At 43.7% G+C, this 19,033-nt stretch overlaps 1 protein-coding gene across 1 annotated transcript in view; it reads left to right on the forward strand.

Moving 5' to 3' along the window:
* The first annotated feature begins 9,057 nt into the window (after nt 1-9,057).
* Nucleotides 9,058-19,033, forward strand: part of ZDHHC17 (zinc finger DHHC-type palmitoyltransferase 17) — a 123,503-nt gene continuing 113,527 nt past the window's right edge. Inside the window, exon 1 of the mRNA XM_054027001.1 lies at nt 9,058-9,140. Within this exon, the coding sequence (XP_053882976.1) occupies nt 9,078-9,140 (63 nt within the window). The 5' untranslated portion in view covers nt 9,058-9,077. The remainder of the gene's footprint in view (nt 9,141-19,033) is intronic.

The raw sequence follows: 19,033 nt of genomic DNA on the forward strand, positions 1-19,033 counted from the left end.
CATTTCAACATCCCCAACGGTTATTTTCTGGTCCGGAAAGTAAGTCCCTTGCTGCAGCCCTTTAAACAGAGTAGTGTTCCTGAAGACGCGAGCGTCATGAACCCTTCCCGCCCAGCCCGCGTTGATGTTGGTGAAACGTCCCTTGTGATCCACAAGTGCTTGCAGCACCATTGAAAAGTACCCCTTGCGGTTTATGTACTCGGTGGCTTGGTGCTCCGGTGCCAAGATAGGGATATGGGTTCCGTCTATTGCCCCACCACAGTTAGGGAATCCCATTGCAGCAAAACCATCCACTATAGCCTGCACATTTCCCAGAGTCACTAACTTTCGTAGCAGCACCTGAGTGATTGCTTTGGCTACTTGCATCACAGCAGCCCCCACCGTAGATTTGCCCACTTCAAATTGATTCCCGACTGACCGGTAGCTGTCTGGCATTGCAAGCTTCCACAGGGCTATCGCCACGCGCTTCTCAACTGTGAGGGCTGCTCTCATCTTGGTATTCTGGCGTTTCAGGGCAGGAGACAGCAAGTCACAAAGTTCCATGAAAGTGCCCTTACGCATGCGAAAGTTCCGCAGCCACTGGGAATCGTCCCAGACCTGCAACACTATGCGGTCCCACCAGTCTGTGCTTGTTTCCCTTGCCCAGAATCGGCGTTCCATGGATAGAATCTGCCCCATTAACAACATGATCTCCAAAGCACCGGGGCCTGTGGTTTCACTGAATTCTGTGTCCGTGTCCGTGTCCATGTCCTCATCATGCTTGTCGCTGCGCTGCCGCCGCCGCTGCCTCCTCGCCTCGTTTTTCTGGTCCTGGCTGAGCATAAACTCCACGAGAACGCGCGAGGTGTTTGCAATATTCATGAGTGCTGTCTTGACCTCAGCGGGCTCCATGCTTGCCGTGGTATGGAGTCTGCAGTGTTCACCCACCCAGGAAAAAAGGCGCGAAAATGGTTGTCTGCCGTCCGTTGCTTTCATGCAGGGAGGGAGGGAGGAAGTGAGGCTGTACCCAGAACCACCTGCGACGATGTTTTTTGTCCCATCAGGCACTGGGATCTTAACCCACAATCCCAATGGGCGCGGGAGACTGCGGGAACTATGGGATAGCTATGGAATTGCTACCCACAGTGCAACAGTGCAGAAATCGACGCTAGCCCCGGTACTTGGACGCACACCACCGAATTACTGTGCTAGTGTGGCCGCACTCATTTCGACTTTATACAACCTGTTTCTCAAATCCGAATTATCTAAATTCGGATTAATCCCGTAGTGTAGACATACCCTCTGCCACATTGATACAGGGTCATCAATGTCCATACTCAATTTAGACCTGAATGTAGATCTCGGTCCCTATACTCAGGAGACACTATGAGGTTAATGGAGTAGGGGGACAAGTCCACATCCATATTAGTCAGCCCATGTCGATCAGCATAGGAAATCGGCTGATTTTGACTCACTTTGGGTTGATGCACAGGGGCATGGGAGGATATGGGATTATTGGAGCAGACGTGATCAAAATTTTAAATTGTCTTGTAGATTTAAATCATCGAGCTTTATGGATCGAAGTATAATTTTATTGAATGTGTTTTACTAAAGATTTAAATATTAAAATAAGTTATGGTTGAGATAGTTGGGTTATTGTTAATATAAATTTTTTTTAAAACAATATATTGTTAGTAAATGATTTAGGGAAAGTAAAGTTAATGTTATTAAAAAGTTTTTGTTAAAATAAATTATAAAATTGTTTTGAAAAAGAAAAGTCTCTCTCATTCTTTATATCTTTCCGAAGGGGAAGCCAAATGCGGTTCTATTAATCTTGGCTCTTCTGGGTATTTGTGTCTCTGGGAATCTACTATGGTGGTGTGAATTCAGACACAACACCAGCGATCCAGTGGGCCAAGTCTCATCCCAATGATAAGGTTTTGCTAATAGTATAGAGGAATGTGTTTTCACAATTCCTAAATTAAGAAATATAGTAATAAAAGTAGTAATGGGACTGGTTCGAATTATAGAATTTATGGCACAAAATTATAGGGGTAAGGTACTCGTCACAGATGATGACCACAAATTTAGTATTTTATTCAGAGATCAAGGAAAGGGAGTATTGGCAAAGGTCTGATGAGAAATCACCACAACCTTCAAATTGTACATGGAAATCAGACGAAGGAATAGGTACCATACGTGGTAGAGTAGTTAATGTAGGACCAGGGTAGCGTGCACGATTAGAAGGATTAAAAATAATTGCATGCTCACCAAATTTATTGTTAAGTGCGGAAGAGAGGGTGAATTCAGGTATAAAACTGACAATTAAACCCAAGAAGATGGTTATAGAAAGAACAATGAAGGCAATCACAGAAACAGCAATAGAGTGGATTAAACCAAAGACAGCAACTATTGTCAACAGTATTCAAGGGTGCGAGTTCACAGTTTGAAAGAATGATAGGGCAAAAGCAATAACCATTATCATGGGTTCTATAAAAGCCTTAGAACAAAGTGTGGGAGATAGGAGATGGAAGTGTGTTACAACCTATTATGATGCTCATAAGTGTTCCATTGTGTTTGCCTCTCAAGAGTGGAGACACTTAATGACGCATCTGGATTATCATATCATACCAAAGCCATCAAATTGTGATTGTGATGCTACTGATAATACAGATAAAATATACAGGTGTCAAGGCTGTATCCCCACTTTGAACTTTAGGGTACAAATGTAGGGGCCTGCATGAAAACTTCTAAGCTTAACTACCAGCTTAGCTCTGGTCCGCTGCCACCATCCCAATGGATTCCCTTCTCTGGGAAGCGTTGAGAAACCTTTTATCAATTCCCTGGTGAATACAGATCCAACCCCCTTGGATCTAAAACAAGGAGAAATTAACCATTCCCCCTCCTTCCTTTCACCAACTCCTGGTGAATCAAGATCCAAACCCCTTGGATCTTAAAACAAGGAGAAATCAATCAGGTTCTTAAAAAGAAGGCTTTTAATTAAAGAAAAAGGTAAAAATCATCTCTGTAAAATCAGTATGGAAAATAACTTTACAGGGTAATCAAACTTAAAGAGCTCAGAGGACTCCCCTCTAGTCTTAGGTTCAAAGTACAGCAAACAAAGATAAACAGGAGTACTTGTGGCACCTTAGAGACTAACAAATTTATTAGAGCATAAGCTTTCGTGGACTACAGCCCACTTCTTTTGCGGATACAGACTAACATGGTTGCTACTCTGAAACCTGTCAAACAAAGATAAACACTCTAGTAAAAGGTACATTTACAAGTTGAGAAAACAAAGTAAAACTAAGACGCCTTGCCTGGCTATTTACTTGCAAGTTTGAAATAGGAGAGACTTGTTTAGAAAGATGTGGAGAACCTGGATTGATGTCTGGTCCCTCTCAGTCCCAAGAGCGAACGAACTCCCAAACAAAGAGCACAAACAAAAGCCTTCCCCCCGCCAAGATTTGAAAGTATCTTGTCCCCTTATTGGTCCTTTGGGTCAGATGCCAACCAGGTTACCTGAGCTTCTTAACCCTTTAAAGGGAAAAGGATTTTGGAGTCTCTGGCCAGGAGGGATTTTATAGTACTGTACACAGGACAGCTGTTACCCTTCCCTTTATAGTTATGACAACAGGAAAGTAGCAAGAGCAGGACAATGGCAATGTGCCATAATAGAGGGACCAAATGTAATGGCACGATCAGATAATTTAATCATATATCCAAATAAGAATTCTTCCTGTGCTGTCATAGCATGGTATGTCCCTACATGGAGTAAGGACAGTACAAAAACAATAAAGATGGGTCAGCAGAATAGATGTTCAGTATGAATTATGAGTTGAAATTACATATAAAAATCAAATGAAATTACAGATATGATAGGAAGTGCGAACGAGGAAATTCGGGTCAAGTTTTATTTCATTATTGGTGTGAAGGTACTGTAAATATAACTAGAGGACGAGGAAGTGGGACCTGGAGAATTAATGGTCCACACTTTAGTTATCCTTTCTCTTTTACATGGATATAAAAACCAGAGTCAATGACCATTGGTCCCTATGTTGTGAAAAAGGATATCAAGAAACAGTTGATAATAGATCCCACCTATTCTCTAAAGAAAATAATAATAGATCTACACCACATGAATATTTCCCATCAAAATCCAGAATGCAAAAAAGTACACTAACTCATGAGGGCTGGAAAAAGTGGATGGAAACTCAACTTCACTTGAGAACTCCAACCAATAGAATGAAAAGAGATTTGAAGGGTAGAACAATATTAGCAGGAACAGGTGTGTTAAACAGCATAGATACTGAGGTATTGGCCAATAAATTAAATTACCAAAAAAAAAAAATCATTTGACTATTCTAAAGACAGTAGAGGTATTACAAGACAATGTATCCTTAGCTTTAGCATATATACAGGTGCAAACTTGGACAAATGATGTGGTAAAGAATATTATAAGACATGGAATGAGTGGTATTTTCTCTCTTGAAATAAGTATTATGTGGTAACATGCCTCAGAAGCTGAGAAGAGATTGTACTCTTGGTGGAGAATAGTAAACTTCACATACAATCCTCAATTAAGCCAAGCAACTATGTTTATAATTATGATGTCTAAAGCCATATTGAATGGATATTTCTGATTGTATCAGTTGGGCTAAATATTAACACAAGTGTAATGCAACCAATTGAACATAAACTTTGGGCAATAAAGCAGAATCAGACAGGGAAAACTGTGGAACTTGAGGCTTATATGAAAGAATGAGGGATTGGAGATATCTGCAGTAATGATGCGATTCAACCTTATGACATATGTTTAAATGAAGAAAGAGGAAAATGCCATTACCAATTAGATCCTTTTCCATTTAATGTTTCACTTGTTGTATATGTTGGAAAAAAATATGTATGTTTGGAAGTTGGTGCACATTATTTGAAGTAAATTACATATACAATGTAACCTAACCCATAACCCTTATGAAAACAAGTGCTTGTGTAATGTTACCTCGGTGATTGGTTGCAGTTTCCAGTTTGCATTACCCGAAATTGAGAATGAGGAAATTAAAGATCTATATCAAATATGAGAGAATTAACCCAGTCGCCTTTAGGACTGAATATAAGTTTAGTTAGGCAATTAATGAATCATCCTGAATTACAAAGACAATTTAAAAAGGCCCAGGAGAATGCACAGAAAGTTATGATCACTGTCCACCTTTCCACTAAGAAAATTGAGCAACTAATTGAGCGTATAAGAAGTGATACTAAAAATAGATGGTGGGAAGTATTTTTAGCATGGTCCCCCACAGCAACGGGATTCTTTAGCGTAGTTTTAGATCCCATTGTGATAGTTTTAGCATTCCATGTTCTAATGATAATTACGTTTATTGTCCTGGTATACTGGATCAAGCTAAAATTCAAACAACTAAAGTACATGCAGATCCCCTACCTGAAAAGGATATATTGACACACCAAGGAGTGTAACCAAAGTGAGACTCGAGAGTGATGAGGGATTGTGCCAGTATGAAGATATGACGGCTCGGTTTCTGGCAAAGGAAAGCCTTGAGTCTGCTCTGGACAAGACCCCATGCCCATTGAACTCATTGGATTATGAAAATGGTGGATAGATAAACGAGTTTATCATACCAGCAAGGAGGGGAGTGTTACCAGAGGCTTTCTTTTACCTTTCTTTTTCACCTGCTTAACTTCTGTGTAGTTTGCAGCACCTTGGAGAGAGAGACTGACAGCCAGAAAAGGGGGTGGGGGATGGGGAAGTGAGAAACATTGTAACAATTCACCTCTCCCAATTAGCATTTCAAAGGTAGTGTTAGCATCAGAGTGCTTTAGTGTGCAAGAAATAGTTAGTTTTAAGTTAGATGTTTTAGGGAAATTATAATTAATGATAGTTTGTAGTTAAAAATCCAACATGGTCAGCGCTATTTTCTATTAGGAACTTCCAAGATGGAGGACACAAACTAAATTGATGAATAGCAAATCAGAAACAAGGGTTGAAGAAAGTTTAGGAGGATGACTCAAAACACCTGCAGGGAGGGGGCAGAAGGAGGAGTAGCTATGAGGTAAGGGTAAAGCTGATTGGTTGACCTTTCAAGCTGCCTGCTCCCTGCATGGGTGGCAACTCATTCAGCCAATCAGAAAAGGTCAGGGAACTGAATATAAGGAGACAGCTGGCAAGGTAAAACGTGAGTGGTAGGAGAAGAAGAGAGGGAAGGAGAAGAAGAAGATAATTGAGAAGCAGCATCAGAAGACTAGAGAGATCGGAGGAAGAGGGAGGAGATCGGGGACTGGAGAATGTGAAAGAGTGACAGAACAGAAGGACCTTAAGACGAATCAGAGAGATTGAGACAAGGAGTGTATGTCTGATTTTTGCTTAATTCAAAAGGACCGCTTGTGTGTATGCCTGTCAATAAAGCTGGATGCCTGCTGCTGAGTGAGAACTGCCCCACCCCATCTTGTAGGCAGCCGTCCACTGCTTGCAGAATGGTAATTGTTAATTGTTTCATGTTTGTTTAATGCTATATTCTAACACTGTTTTATGCACAGGGCCGGTACAACCACTAGGCAAACTAGGCAGCTGCCAAGATTTGGGGGCGCCGCTGCCAATCAAGATGCTGGCTGCAGATTGCAGACTGTAGGGAGGACATATATGATAAGAACCATGCTTCCAATGAATTGCTCTCCTGCCATTTAGAAAGCCAGTGAAGTCCTTTGATTGTGAATTGATAATTGTACAGATATTGCTGTGTTGGTAGGTACATTACAGTAATAGCTCCTCGGTCTTGTAGACTGCAAAGCAGCCAGAAGGAGAGTGGAGCAGCTTGCGGCAGGAAGTGTAAGACTCCCCCTGGGACTGAGCTGTGCTGTCAGTGTGGTGCAGGCCAGGGCCAGCTTGCACATAGCATGCTCGGAGAGAGGGCTGCAGGATTTCCAGGCAGAGGCTCTGCCCCCTGGGGACAGAAGGAAGGGACGCCACCGCTGGCAGCTCTGCGGGCTCTCTCGGGTGGAGGGGCGGCTAAGCCACTTTATCCCACCTCCCTGCGCCCCAACTTTCTACCCTGCTTTGGCGTGAGGGCCGTGCACTCTCTGCCTCACAGTTTTGCCTGCCCCACGCCCCCCTGCTGGAGCGAGAGTCCAGCATTCAACTCCCCAGCCCGGGCGCAGGACGGACTCGTGAAGGCAAAGCAGGCGACACGCTCCGATTGCCCTGTTGCAATTGCACTTGGCCCACTGCTGCATGCCAGGGACTGGAGAGGAGCGCGCCCATTTCACCTTGCGGCTCTTTGAATCCGACCTTACCCGCTGCCCCCGACCAAACCCAGATTGCGCCCACTCCACACCCAAACCCAGTCTGCTTCCCATCCCCTCCCCAGCCAAACCTGATCCTCCCAGTAACTGAACCCATTCTGCTCCCCTTGCACTCCCCAGCCAAACCTGAACCCACACTGACCGAACCCAGTCTGCTTCCCTTCCCCACCAAACCTGATCACCCAGTATGACAGAGTATCTGCCATTCTAATTTTATAAAAACAACAAGGAGTCCGGTGGCACCTTCAAGACTAACAGATTTATTTAGGCATAAGCTTTCATGGGTAAAAAACCTCACTTCTTCAGATGCATGGAGTGAAAGTTACAGATGCAGGCATTATATAATGACACATGAAGAGAAGGGAGTACCTCACAAGTGGAGAACCAGTGTTGACAGGGCCAATTCAATCAGGGTGGATGTGGTCCATTCCCAATAATAGATGAGGAGGTGTCAATTCCAGGAGAGGCAAAGCTGCTTCTGTAATGAGCTAGCCACTCCCAGTCCCTATTCAAGCCCAAATTAAAGGTGTTAAATTTGCAAATGAATTTTAGTTCTGCTGTTTCTCTTTGAAGTCTGTTTCTGAAGTTTTTTTTGTTCAAGAATAGTGACTTTTAAATCTGTTCTAGAATGTCCAGGGAGATTGAAGTGTTCACCTACTGGCTTTGTATGTTACCATTCCTGATGTCTGATTTGTGTCCATTTATTCTTTTACTTAGGGTAGGGTTACCATACGTCCGGTTTTTCCCGGACATGTCCGGCTTTTTGGTAATCAAACCCCCGTCCGGGGGGAATTGCCAAAAAGCTGAACATGTCCAGGAAAAATACCGGCTGGGCACTTCCCCTCCCAGGCTCCAGCTGCTCTGCTCCTCCCCTGACTCTTCGGCTCTGTTTAAGAGCCGAGCTGCCCGAGCGCTATCGGCTTTGGGCAGCCCCCTTGCCTCCGGGGGCTCGGGCAGCATGGCTCTTAAACAGAGCCAAAGAGTCAGGGGAGGAGCACAGCAGCCGTAGCCCAGGAGGGGAAGTGCCTGGCCAGGGGCACAGGGTCAGGAGGCATGGGGGCTGCCTGAAGCCAGAGCGCTACCGGCTTCACGGTTTGCCGGGCAGCCTCCAGACCCTGTGCCCCCGGCTGGGCTCTTCCCCTCCCGGGCTCCAGCTGCGCTGGGGAAGCGCCGGCCGGGGGCACAAGGTCTGGAGGCTACCCGGCAAACCGTGAAGCCGGTAGCGCTTGGGCAGCCCTTTTGGTGTGGCTGGGAGGGAGGAGGGGGAGTTAGGGTGGGGACTTTGGGGAAGGGGCGGGGCCGGGGGTGGGAAAGGGGCAGGCCAGGGCCCGTGGAGTGTCCTCTTCTTTTATTTTTTAAATATGGTAACCCTAACGTAGGGACTGCCTGGTTTGGCCAATGTACATGGCAGAGGGGCATTGCTGGCACATGATGGCGCATATCATATTGGTAGATGTGCAGGTGAATGGTCCCTTGACGGTGTGGCTGATGTGGTTGGGTTCGCTGATGGTGTCGCCAGAGCAGATATGGGGTCCAATAACGTGTATTAGTGCTAATGATCAATACCCTATTACGCAGCATTCATTTTTGAAAGTTTACAATAAGCGATGCTCCCGGGATGCGCAAGGTGGAACTTCTGCCCAGGGCACACAAAATCCTTGCACCAGCCCTGCCTGGGGCCCCTCCCACAGCGCAGCATCCCCGCCGCGGCCACCTTCTCGGTCTCCCTCCCCTCCCCAGCGCGCTACCCAGCATGCAGCGGGCGGCGGCCTCGCACCAAGATGGCGGTGCCTCTGGATGAGTACGAGAAAGAAGCGGGCTGCGTCCCCATCCTGCACCCCGAGGTGAGGCCCGCCGCGCCCCGGGCTCTCGCCGCGAGTGGGGCGGGCGGTGGGTGGCGCGGCTGCCGCCCGCTCTCCGCTCCCAGCCGGCTGCTGTGCGGGTGGCGCGGCCGCCGGGGCAGGGGTGGAGGGCGCTGGCTGCGGCTGCCTTGGCCTGGGGGCCGGGCCGGGCGCGGGGGCGGCTGCGCTGAGGGAAGAGGCCGCCGTTTCCCTTACCCCGGGGCTCCGCGGGGCGAAGGGTTGGGGCGCTGCGCCCTGTCACCGCCTCGGGACACGGGGGGAGGGTCACGCCGGGATGCAGCGCGGGGACCCGCCCCAGCTGCCTCTGGGGTGGCGAGGGGCCCTGCGAGCGGGGCGCTTGTCTCTCCCGGCCGGGGGGAGTGTGGGGGGTGGTGCAGGCTGTGGCATCCCTGCCCGGTCCACAGGTGAGCGCTCCGCTGTTCGGGCACAGCTCTGCACGGCCCCGTGGGAGACTCCGCAATGCACATGGCTCCGTACAGCATCGCTCACTGCCTGGCGGAGCAGCACCCTCCTCCCCACCATCCCTGACACCGCAGGGCTTGTTTATACAGCATGGGAGGGTTACAGCTAAGCGACTGGTGGCAAACGGTTCAGACCTGGAATAAACGCGCTTCCCGCTGTTCTTGAGCTACAGTTTGCTGTAAGAAATTGGGCCTGGTCCGACTCAGTCCAGAACTTGCTGGGCCGTGTGTGTGTGTTTGTCTTTACTTCCCCCCACCCCGCTCAGTATACTGGACAAGTGCTGGAGTATTTGTACAGACGCTCTTTTCTTAACCTGTGTACTATCTAATTTTTTAACATTTGCTTTAATAACATTGTAAAATTACTTGATAACATGTAGAGGTCACTTTAGGTAATGTTTCATACTGAAACAGAGCCCTTGTTTGTGTGTCAACCATGTATAAACATGATCCAGATCCCCGCTGATGGTTTATAATATAAACAAAAGTTTTGTGTGTGAACTCTTGCCCATCTAATATGGTGAGGATTGTAAGACTTGTTTTCTTAGCCTATGAAAAAATAAATAATAGGTGTGCCAGGTACCAGGTTTTGTCAAACAGATGGTATTACTTTTCCATAACAAATATTTTAAAGATGCTTTTAAGTTTCTTGATATCTAAAGAGACACTATAGTGCTAAATGTGACTTCGGGTCCTTCTCATTTTCATACAGGCTTTTGACACTTAGGAACCACTCCAGTCAACAGGAGTATGCTCCTAAATACCTAAATCTCATTTAAAAATTAGATCTAGGCTCCAAAATCAGACACTACAATACCTAAGTGACAAGCAGTGCTCTGCAAACAGGTTCTTTGGTGGTAACTTGGGTGGAGTACAAGTAAATATGCTGCATGTTGCTTGTTGTTATTCACGCTAGGTGATCACCTCCTTTCTAACTTTGAATAAATACTCTTGGTATCTGAAGTTCTACATCATCTCTTTTTATGAACGGAGTTTTCAAAATTGACCTAAGGTATTTGTCTAACCTTCTGTAGCAGATACTTTCTCCTTTTGAGTGAGATCTAAGGGAAAATATTGGTCAAATATTCTAAAATTGCAGGAAACAGGAAGTCCCCAGAGTATTGCAAAGGTCTGCCTGTGCTGATTGCATTGCAAGGTTAGAACCCTAATTTATAGACTGACAAAATATGAAGGAACAAAAAAAAAAAAAAAAAAGCATGTACAAACTGTTAGGAGAATCACTGTGAGCTGAAAATATATTGCTGAAAATTGTTTGCTAATTTAGAATAATTATATTTGCAGAGTTCATAGTAACAAAGGTATTCTCAACATTGGTTACGTTTTTGTTTTATATGTCAAGGTGGTGGTGATACAGCAGTAAAATCAGATATTGTTTCTTTGGTATCTGAAACTGAATACAGTAGTTTACAAAGTAGTGATAGAATAAGTAGTATAAACAATAAGTATGCTCTTCCTCCTAGTCTCTACCCAAACCAAACTTAAAAATGTTCCTGAAGGAGACTTCTGTTTAAATCCAAAGAAGAAAATGACAGTCCAGTATTACTTTGTACAGTTAGATTTCAACCAAAGGATTTCATTTTAGACTCTCTCTCTCTCTTTCAGTTATCCTCTAGTCTTTCCACTGATTTCACTGGGCATTAGCTCAGGTCCTGGAATCCCTAATACAGATGATTTTTAAAGTAGAAGAGATATTAATATGGATGATGATGCTGGAGTTGAAAAAGAGACATTCTGTAGTTGCACTCAAAAGATCCTGTGAACCCTTTGCTTGTGTGACGAAAGTCTGCACAGGCATATCTTATTGAAGCAGTTGGGACTACTTGTGAGCAAAGTTGTATACTGGAGTTCAGTGTTTGAAGGATAGGGGCCTAAATACTCAAATATCCTCATGTACATTACCTTTACAGAAAAGTGTTGAAGGACATCAATTCCTGTCCAAGCAGGGATTTGGAGCAGAGCCCGGAGCTGGAGTGCGGAGCAGCTCCGGAGCAGCGGAGCTGCAGGTTTTTGCCTGGAGCTGGAGCGGAGCCGGAACACAGCTCCAAAGCCCTGCGTCCAAGTGACAAAACTTGATTTTTTTTTTTGTGTTGACGAGGCTCAGCTGCAAAACAGGAGATTAATAATGCATTTTGGCAGAAGGGACAGAGATGGAGAAGAGTGCTGAAAGTCTAAACTCGTTACTTTGACAGAGAACTCAGGGCTAGGGCAGATGGTTGGGCTTGGGGCTCAGAAGAGTGAGGGCTCTGGCTGGGGGTGCGGGCTCTGGGATGGGGCAGGGGATGAGGGGTTTGGGTGCAGGCTGCCCCTAGGAGAGAGGACTCCCCCCAGCCCACTCTCATTGCAGCAGCCCCAGGGTTGGAGCCAGGGAAGAGGCGCCTCTCCCTGCCGGCAGCAGCTCCGGCGGAGAGGCTCCTCTCCCTGCCAGATGCAGCTCTGGGATCGGGGGAAAGGCACCTCTCCCTGCCGGCAGTCCTGTACTCCTCCCCGTCCACCCCTACCTCTCTCTTCTCCAGGCCCCTGTGGCTGCACGCCTGTGCGGCCCTTTACAGCCTGCTGTGCAGCTTAGAGGGAACTTAGGCAGGGACCATCTTTTTGTTCTGTGTTTATACAGTGCATAGCACAATAGAATCCAGGTTCATGGCTTGGGGGCTGCGAGAAGCCACGGCTTGCACATCCTTCTGCCCGCACCATTTCCTGCAGCCCCCATTGGCCTGCAGTGGCGAACTGCGGCCAGTGGGAGCCGCGATCGGCCAAACCTGCGGATGTGGCAGGTAAACAAACTGGCCCGGCCCGCCAGGGGGCTTACCCTGGCGAGCCGCATGCCAAAGGTTGCCGATCCCTGGTTTAACCTTTCTAACCTGCTCAAAGTCAAGTTAGGCTGTTCAGTGAATACGTGGCAAATTTAGCTACACAGTGAAAATATTTATCTTGCTAGGTTTGCATTGAATGAGGCTGTCTTTCAGGAGCCGTTATTAGCTTGACAAGCACCCTTTATTTTAATGGTCATCACTTTATTTTTCATAAATAAATGGATCTTCATTTACCTACTAAAAAGAAACACTCATTTGTAAATTCACAAATTAGGAAATTCCAAACCCAGGAATCTTCATTTGAAAAGCCAGTTAGGTTTGATAAATTGATAATATGCATACCTATCACAACATACACAAAACACATCACTTAAAAGCAGGGAAATGAATAACTGAAGGGTATAATTAATCCTAAAACTTCCTATATGCTAAGTGATTAGAAATTCTGGGTGCCTCTTTTGGATGCCAAACGAGACAGCTGAGCAGGGCCTCCCCAACTCTTGGAAAATCAGGCTTTTTTTAAAGTGTCAAGTTGAATGCTCAAAAATCACTTGTTACTTTTGAAAGATGTAGGCGTCTGGTTTTTATGTTAAAAAATATTTTTCATCACAGTACAACCTTAACACTGATCCAAAATAAATGTTGAAAGTACTGATGAAAACACAACACACAATCCTCCTGAAAAAGAAACCAAAAACTCTATGTACAAGTTAATAATATAAATTGATAAGGCAAACTCCTATACATACGTAAAGTTAGTTATGCGCTTTTCTGAATAACTGCCTTTTCAAGATGATTCTCAAGGAACAGCAATGATAAGAACTTTACCAAAAAAATTACTGTCAGTTGATCTAACTGCAAATATTGTCCATTTAAAAGCATTGCTTAAAAGAAAATACTTTGATTTTTGATATCAAATAACACATACATACAAAAATAAACTCACTATAATCCAGAGGTCAGAGATTAAGGTTGTTGTGTTATGAATATTTTATACTTGAATAGAAATGTTTTTTTGGTGAACAGTGATATATATTTTTGTCCTTAACTATTCATATCCTTGTTTTTTAAGTGTTTGGGTTTTGTGTAAATCATAAGAAACTATGTTGTTGTCACTTAGCAAGCTTTAAGGTGTGTGCATAGCTATTTTTTGGGAGAGCAAAGGGAGTGTTGAATGAATATACAAATGTACCCTGTGGATACAAGGAAAAGTGTTGAAGACCAAAGTCTTTAAAGGGAGGATTTCAACAAAATTTGTCTCCGTACTCTAGTCAAACTAATTGAAAAAGCTGCATTGGTGTTGGCACCTGTAAAAAGTGTTGTAAGTTGTTGCTATTGGAAAGGAAAATGCTGGGTTAGGATGGAGTAATCAGTTGATTTACAGTATTTTTTGGTGCTGAACTGATGATGCTTGCCATTTGTGTAATTTAGTTTCAATCCCAGGAGAGAGAGGGGAGAAATCAGGTGTACTGAGGGAATTTCTACAACTGTTCTCAGAACCTGTCCAACCTGGCACAACTTCACCATAGTATTTTGTTGTTCACTAAAATTAACACACGGGTCACACTACCAATATCTTTCTGAAGAAGCTTCTACCTCTAGTTGACAAAGTTCAGTTTTTAGCACTGTTTTGTGTCAAGTACCATACATTGCAGAAGGGCACACTATTTTAATAACTTAAACTAAAGTTTGGAGACATGTTGATAGGAAATATTGCGTTACTTACAGCCATGGCAAAGGATTAATTCAGTTGCTAAATACTGCTATATAAGTAGATTCATGGTAAGTGAGGATTTGTGCATTGTTAAAATGATTTTAATAAAGCAGTAAATAGCATACAAAAATACTTAAATTTTTTAAAAACTCATTAGGCGTTATTATTTTTGTTTAAACATTTTAAGATGAATATATAAAGAACTCCTGTTGGAAAATCTGCCTCTCACTGAGGTGGAGTAATTTTGCCGACGGGAGAGCATTCTCCCATGGTCATAGTCTATCTTCACCAGATGCGCCTCAGCAATGTAGTGTCTTAATGTAGACTAGTGCTCAGACCTGGTGCACACTACAAACCTATGTCGATATAACTATGTTGCTCAGGGGTGTGGAAAATCCATACTCCTGAGTGACAAAAGTATACCAACCTAACTCCCGGTGTAGACAGAACTCTCCTCTTGGCATAGGTAGTGTTTTCACTAGGTGCTACAGCAGCACAGCTGCACCAGTGTAAGTGTAAACAAGCCCTCACTTTTGAACAAGCACAACTTACTCCTCCTCATCTGTGGATGAAATCCCATGATTTTTCTGACCTCCAAATACAGTGGTTGGATTAATGTCTCTAGTTGAGTATTTTTGTCCACCCCTTTGTATTGTAAAAATTTGCATCTGCATTGGGAAATGTGCAGGATTAATCATTTAGTTTGGTGGTTGACTTTACTAAGAAGAATTCTTCCACTTTCAATATTTGCCTTCAGTGAAAGGATTATTTTGGAATGCTTGAAATTAAAATAACAGAAGGCTTTTTCAAATATGTTTTTCTGAGTTTTTTTAAGGAAACGCTATCCACTTGAACTTTTGTCAGTTTTCAAAAAAAGTTAAATCTTGTTTTGGGTACAAAACTTTCCCTTCAATTTTTTACAATCACACTTTCCAGCTTTTTTTTTTTTTTTCCCTTTTAAAAAGTGTTCTCCCTTATTACTGTGTGGAAGACCCCCCCACAATTAAGAGAAACTGATGTACAGGGGAAGTAGGTTATACCCAAGTGCTTTCAAATGCACAAAGTAAACAAACTGAATAATGACAATTGGAGAACCGAGGACTTACTTTTTTGTCATTTTTGCTACTCCTCTTGTAGCAATAAAAATATTGTGATACAGTAGGAAAAAAATTCCCAGTGAAAGTGTGTATGTGTGCGCGCGTGTGCACACATAAGTTCATGGTATCTCTTTAAACCAGGATTTTATCTGTGGAGTTTTAGCGAGGCTACCCCATGACCAGCTAAAATCCTGCTAAATGTGTTACCTATGCTAGGAAAAAGGTTATGTTTAGCTCAGGCTTAGTTAATGTGTTAGCTAAACCTGACCTAAATTCAACCACTTTTCATAGACAAGATAGACCCTCAGTAGCTCTTAAGTACCTGTTATCCTGGCACTTACTTGGTTTAATTCTTCATGGAGGCATCTAAGCTCTTTTATTGACAACAGCAACCTCATGGAGGTGGATTGGCTTCTCTTCTTTCTGACATCAGCAGGTGTTTCTAGAGGCATTATGTGATTCTTCGGAGCTTTGCAGTCCAAACTTTGAACTATAATTTTAAACAATTAGGACATGATCATTTAATTGTACAGGAGCTTTGTTTCTCTAAAGGAAGAAGAAAGGTCTACTGGCATACGAAATGACTAGGAATAGATTGGACATCATAGACCTTGGCTAACCATGGGCAATATCCTGAGTCTGGGATGGAATTAGAATGACTAATGATTCAGGCCTGGATTCACAAGGGATTTAGGCACCTAACCCCCAGATTTAGGTGCCTAAATCTGAGTTTAGGTAGCTAAGTCCCAGTTTCAGGCTCCATTACGGTTCACAAAACTCACACCGAACCCTGTAGGTGCCTAAACTCATTTGGCACCTCAATTTTCAGAGTGAAAGTTCTCAAAGCACCCAAGTGCCTTTGAGCATGTGTACTGCTGCCTCATTTTAGGAGTCTGAACAAGCATCTCCAGCCTAAACTACAGAGCTGTTTGCTAACCAGGGAAGATCAGTGTTTGGCTGCCTACTGGATTGGGTCACATTCGAAATCTAGCTAGTGGAGATGGTGTTGCCCACCTTATAACTTTTAACCGAGTGGGTAAAGCACTTGCCTGGGATGTTGAAGACCCAGATTCAACTTCCCCCATCTGCCGGAGAGGGAGAGAGGCTTTGAACACAAGTCTCCCAACCACCTCAGGAAGGTGCTCTAACCACTGAGCTATGGGATATTCTGATGTGAGGCTCCTTAAGGATATGTCTACATGGCAATAAAACACCTGTGACTAGCTCAGGTCAGCTGACTAAGGCTGCAGTGTAGACATTCAGGCTCTAGCTGGAGCCTGGGCTTTGAGACCCATGAGGGAGGAAGGTCCCAGAACCTGGGCTCCACCTTGAGCCCTACCGTTTACATTTCAATTTTATAGTCTGCAGCCCGAGTTCCGTAAGCCCAGTCAGTTGACCTGTGCCAGCCACGGCTGTTTTATTGTAGTGTAGATAGACTCTTAATTTTTCCTGCTGCAGCTCTTTCACTCATCAGAGCCTGTAAATAGGCTCATCAGAGCAGGGGCAATGGCTCCTGGTCTCCCAGGTGGATATCCTAACCACTGGACTGTAGAGTTGTTCTCTCTCCCCTCTCTTCTCCCCCCTCCTCCCAAGTATTTATAGACTGTGGAACAGTCATTGGGCTAGAGAATGGGATGGGTCAGGAAAGGATGAAAGATAAGATAAAAGGAATGGCTAATCAAAGCAAGGTGCAACATTAGGTGTGTCCTAAGTTTTCCTAAATTCTACCAAATTTGAGAGGAGGAACTCTTGTTTTTCAGAAGAAAATTGCAAGATCGCCAATAGTTGACTCTACAATGCAGTTAATTGCTTTATGTACCCATTTTAGAGAGATTTTTACTGTGAGCATCTTACCAGTAGTATTGGTCCATGATAAGCAAGTAAATTGAGAGTTTGTAGAGTATTTAGCTCAATCATTTGTTCTCATAAAACATATGATCTTCCCTCCCGCCCCCCCTTTTGGTAAAATCACTGCATCCAGCTTCTCTGTACTTCATGGGTCACTTAGCTTTGAGGATTTCTCCCTAGTATAAGGTAAAATTGGGCACACTCAGTATTAGGTAATGATCCAAATTTTTTGTTTTCCACTCTTTAGTCCTCTGAGATAACAATTTTGAAAAAGATTGACTGTAACAAACTAAACTACACTTATTATAATTACTAGTTCTATTATTTATTTCATTAAGTGGTTTAATATTTTATTATGGTTATACCCAGAGAATCTGGTCATGATCAAGTTGTTGTATAAAACACATGTGTAGGCATAGTCCCTGCCTTGAAGAGCTGATAGTCTAAGCATTACCACAATCTCTCCTGGTTTCCTGGATTTCTTAAAGCTAATCTTCATCTGGTTATTGTATACCATGCCTTTATATGCAATTCTGCATTTTCACAGAAACTTTTAGTACTTCGTTTTTTTTTTTTTTTTTTGGTTAGGATTCCCTTTGAAAAGCATTGGTTTATTAACTCTATCAGAAACCAGAATCTGACTGTACAAATTTGACCACATTACCCCTTGGCAGCAATATTACTTAACATTTTAAAGGAACAAGAGTCCTCGCCATCTGTTTTTTGTCCTCCACAACCATATGTAACAGCTGTAAGCAACAGTATTTCACTCCACTCCTTATGTCCAAGCAGGCATGTTGACCTGCTTGTTGCCTCTTGCTATATATAATTTGGAGTTGCTACTGCTTCCGTATTCTGTTCTTAGACCACTTATTCACACAACCTTAAAACTTCTTTTTAAAAAAATATTTTTCCTATGGATCCTCTTCTATGTGTGCTTAGCAAACTTCTCCCCCTTCCTCGTTTACTTACTGGAAAATTGGGGAAATTTGTATTTGTCGTTGGATGGAAGATGGGCAGGCGGGATTGTTTGTGCATTGTGTATTTTGTGAGAAAGGTTGATTTTTTTTTTTTTTTTTTTTTTTTTAAATGCCAGTCACTTGTTTCTGTTTCTAAAAAGAAACAAGAAAATGTGTTTACAAAAAATTAAGTTAAAGTTAAGGTTGAAAGCTTAAATCCACAGATGTCAGTAAATCTCCATTTTAGGCTATGTCTACACTTACCATTTCAAGCACAAAATATCCCTTTTTTGCACTAAAACCGTTGGAGCATCTACACTTGTTAATGACTTTTTGTGGTGAAACTCAGTAGTTTCACCGCAAAAGAAAACCACCTTCACGAGAGGCATACAGCTCTTACCGCTGTTCTTTTTGCGCTGTTGTGAAAGTGAAGACACGTTCTACCGGTGTAAACACATTTTGGCTTCTAAAGGATATCCCATAGTTCCAAAAGTGACCATTCTGGCCAGCATCTCCACTGCTCTGATGCCAGGTAAAGGGATGTCTGCCCCTCCCCCTGCAAGTCCCAGGAAGTTTGAAACTCCCTTTCCCTTTGCTTGTAGATGTGGCAGTTAGGTAAGCAGCCAGACAGCAGGGGGTGTTTTTTTTTTTTTTTTTTTTTTTTTAAAAAGCCAGGAAAGAAACAAGGAAATAATGGAGCTGCTGGGACATGAAGCAGTGCAGCACGGGGCACTGAGCAGGGTCCCAGAATGCCTTCTGCTCACCCCCTCCTTCCCACAAGACCTATCAAGAGAGCTGCACTGTGGGATAGCTTCAGCGCTGCTCTCATCCACCATGGAAGTGCTGCTAGTGTAAACCTCTCTGACACTTGAGGAATTGAGTACACAAACCAGCACTTTTCTTTCATCGGTTCCCTATCACCGGTGAAACTTACAGCGCAAAAACTCTGCAAGTGTAGACATACC

This window comes from Malaclemys terrapin, chromosome 1, assembly GCF_027887155.1.
Source record: "Malaclemys terrapin pileata isolate rMalTer1 chromosome 1, rMalTer1.hap1, whole genome shotgun sequence".
In the NCBI taxonomy this organism is placed as follows: Eukaryota; Metazoa; Chordata; order Testudines; family Emydidae; genus Malaclemys; species Malaclemys terrapin.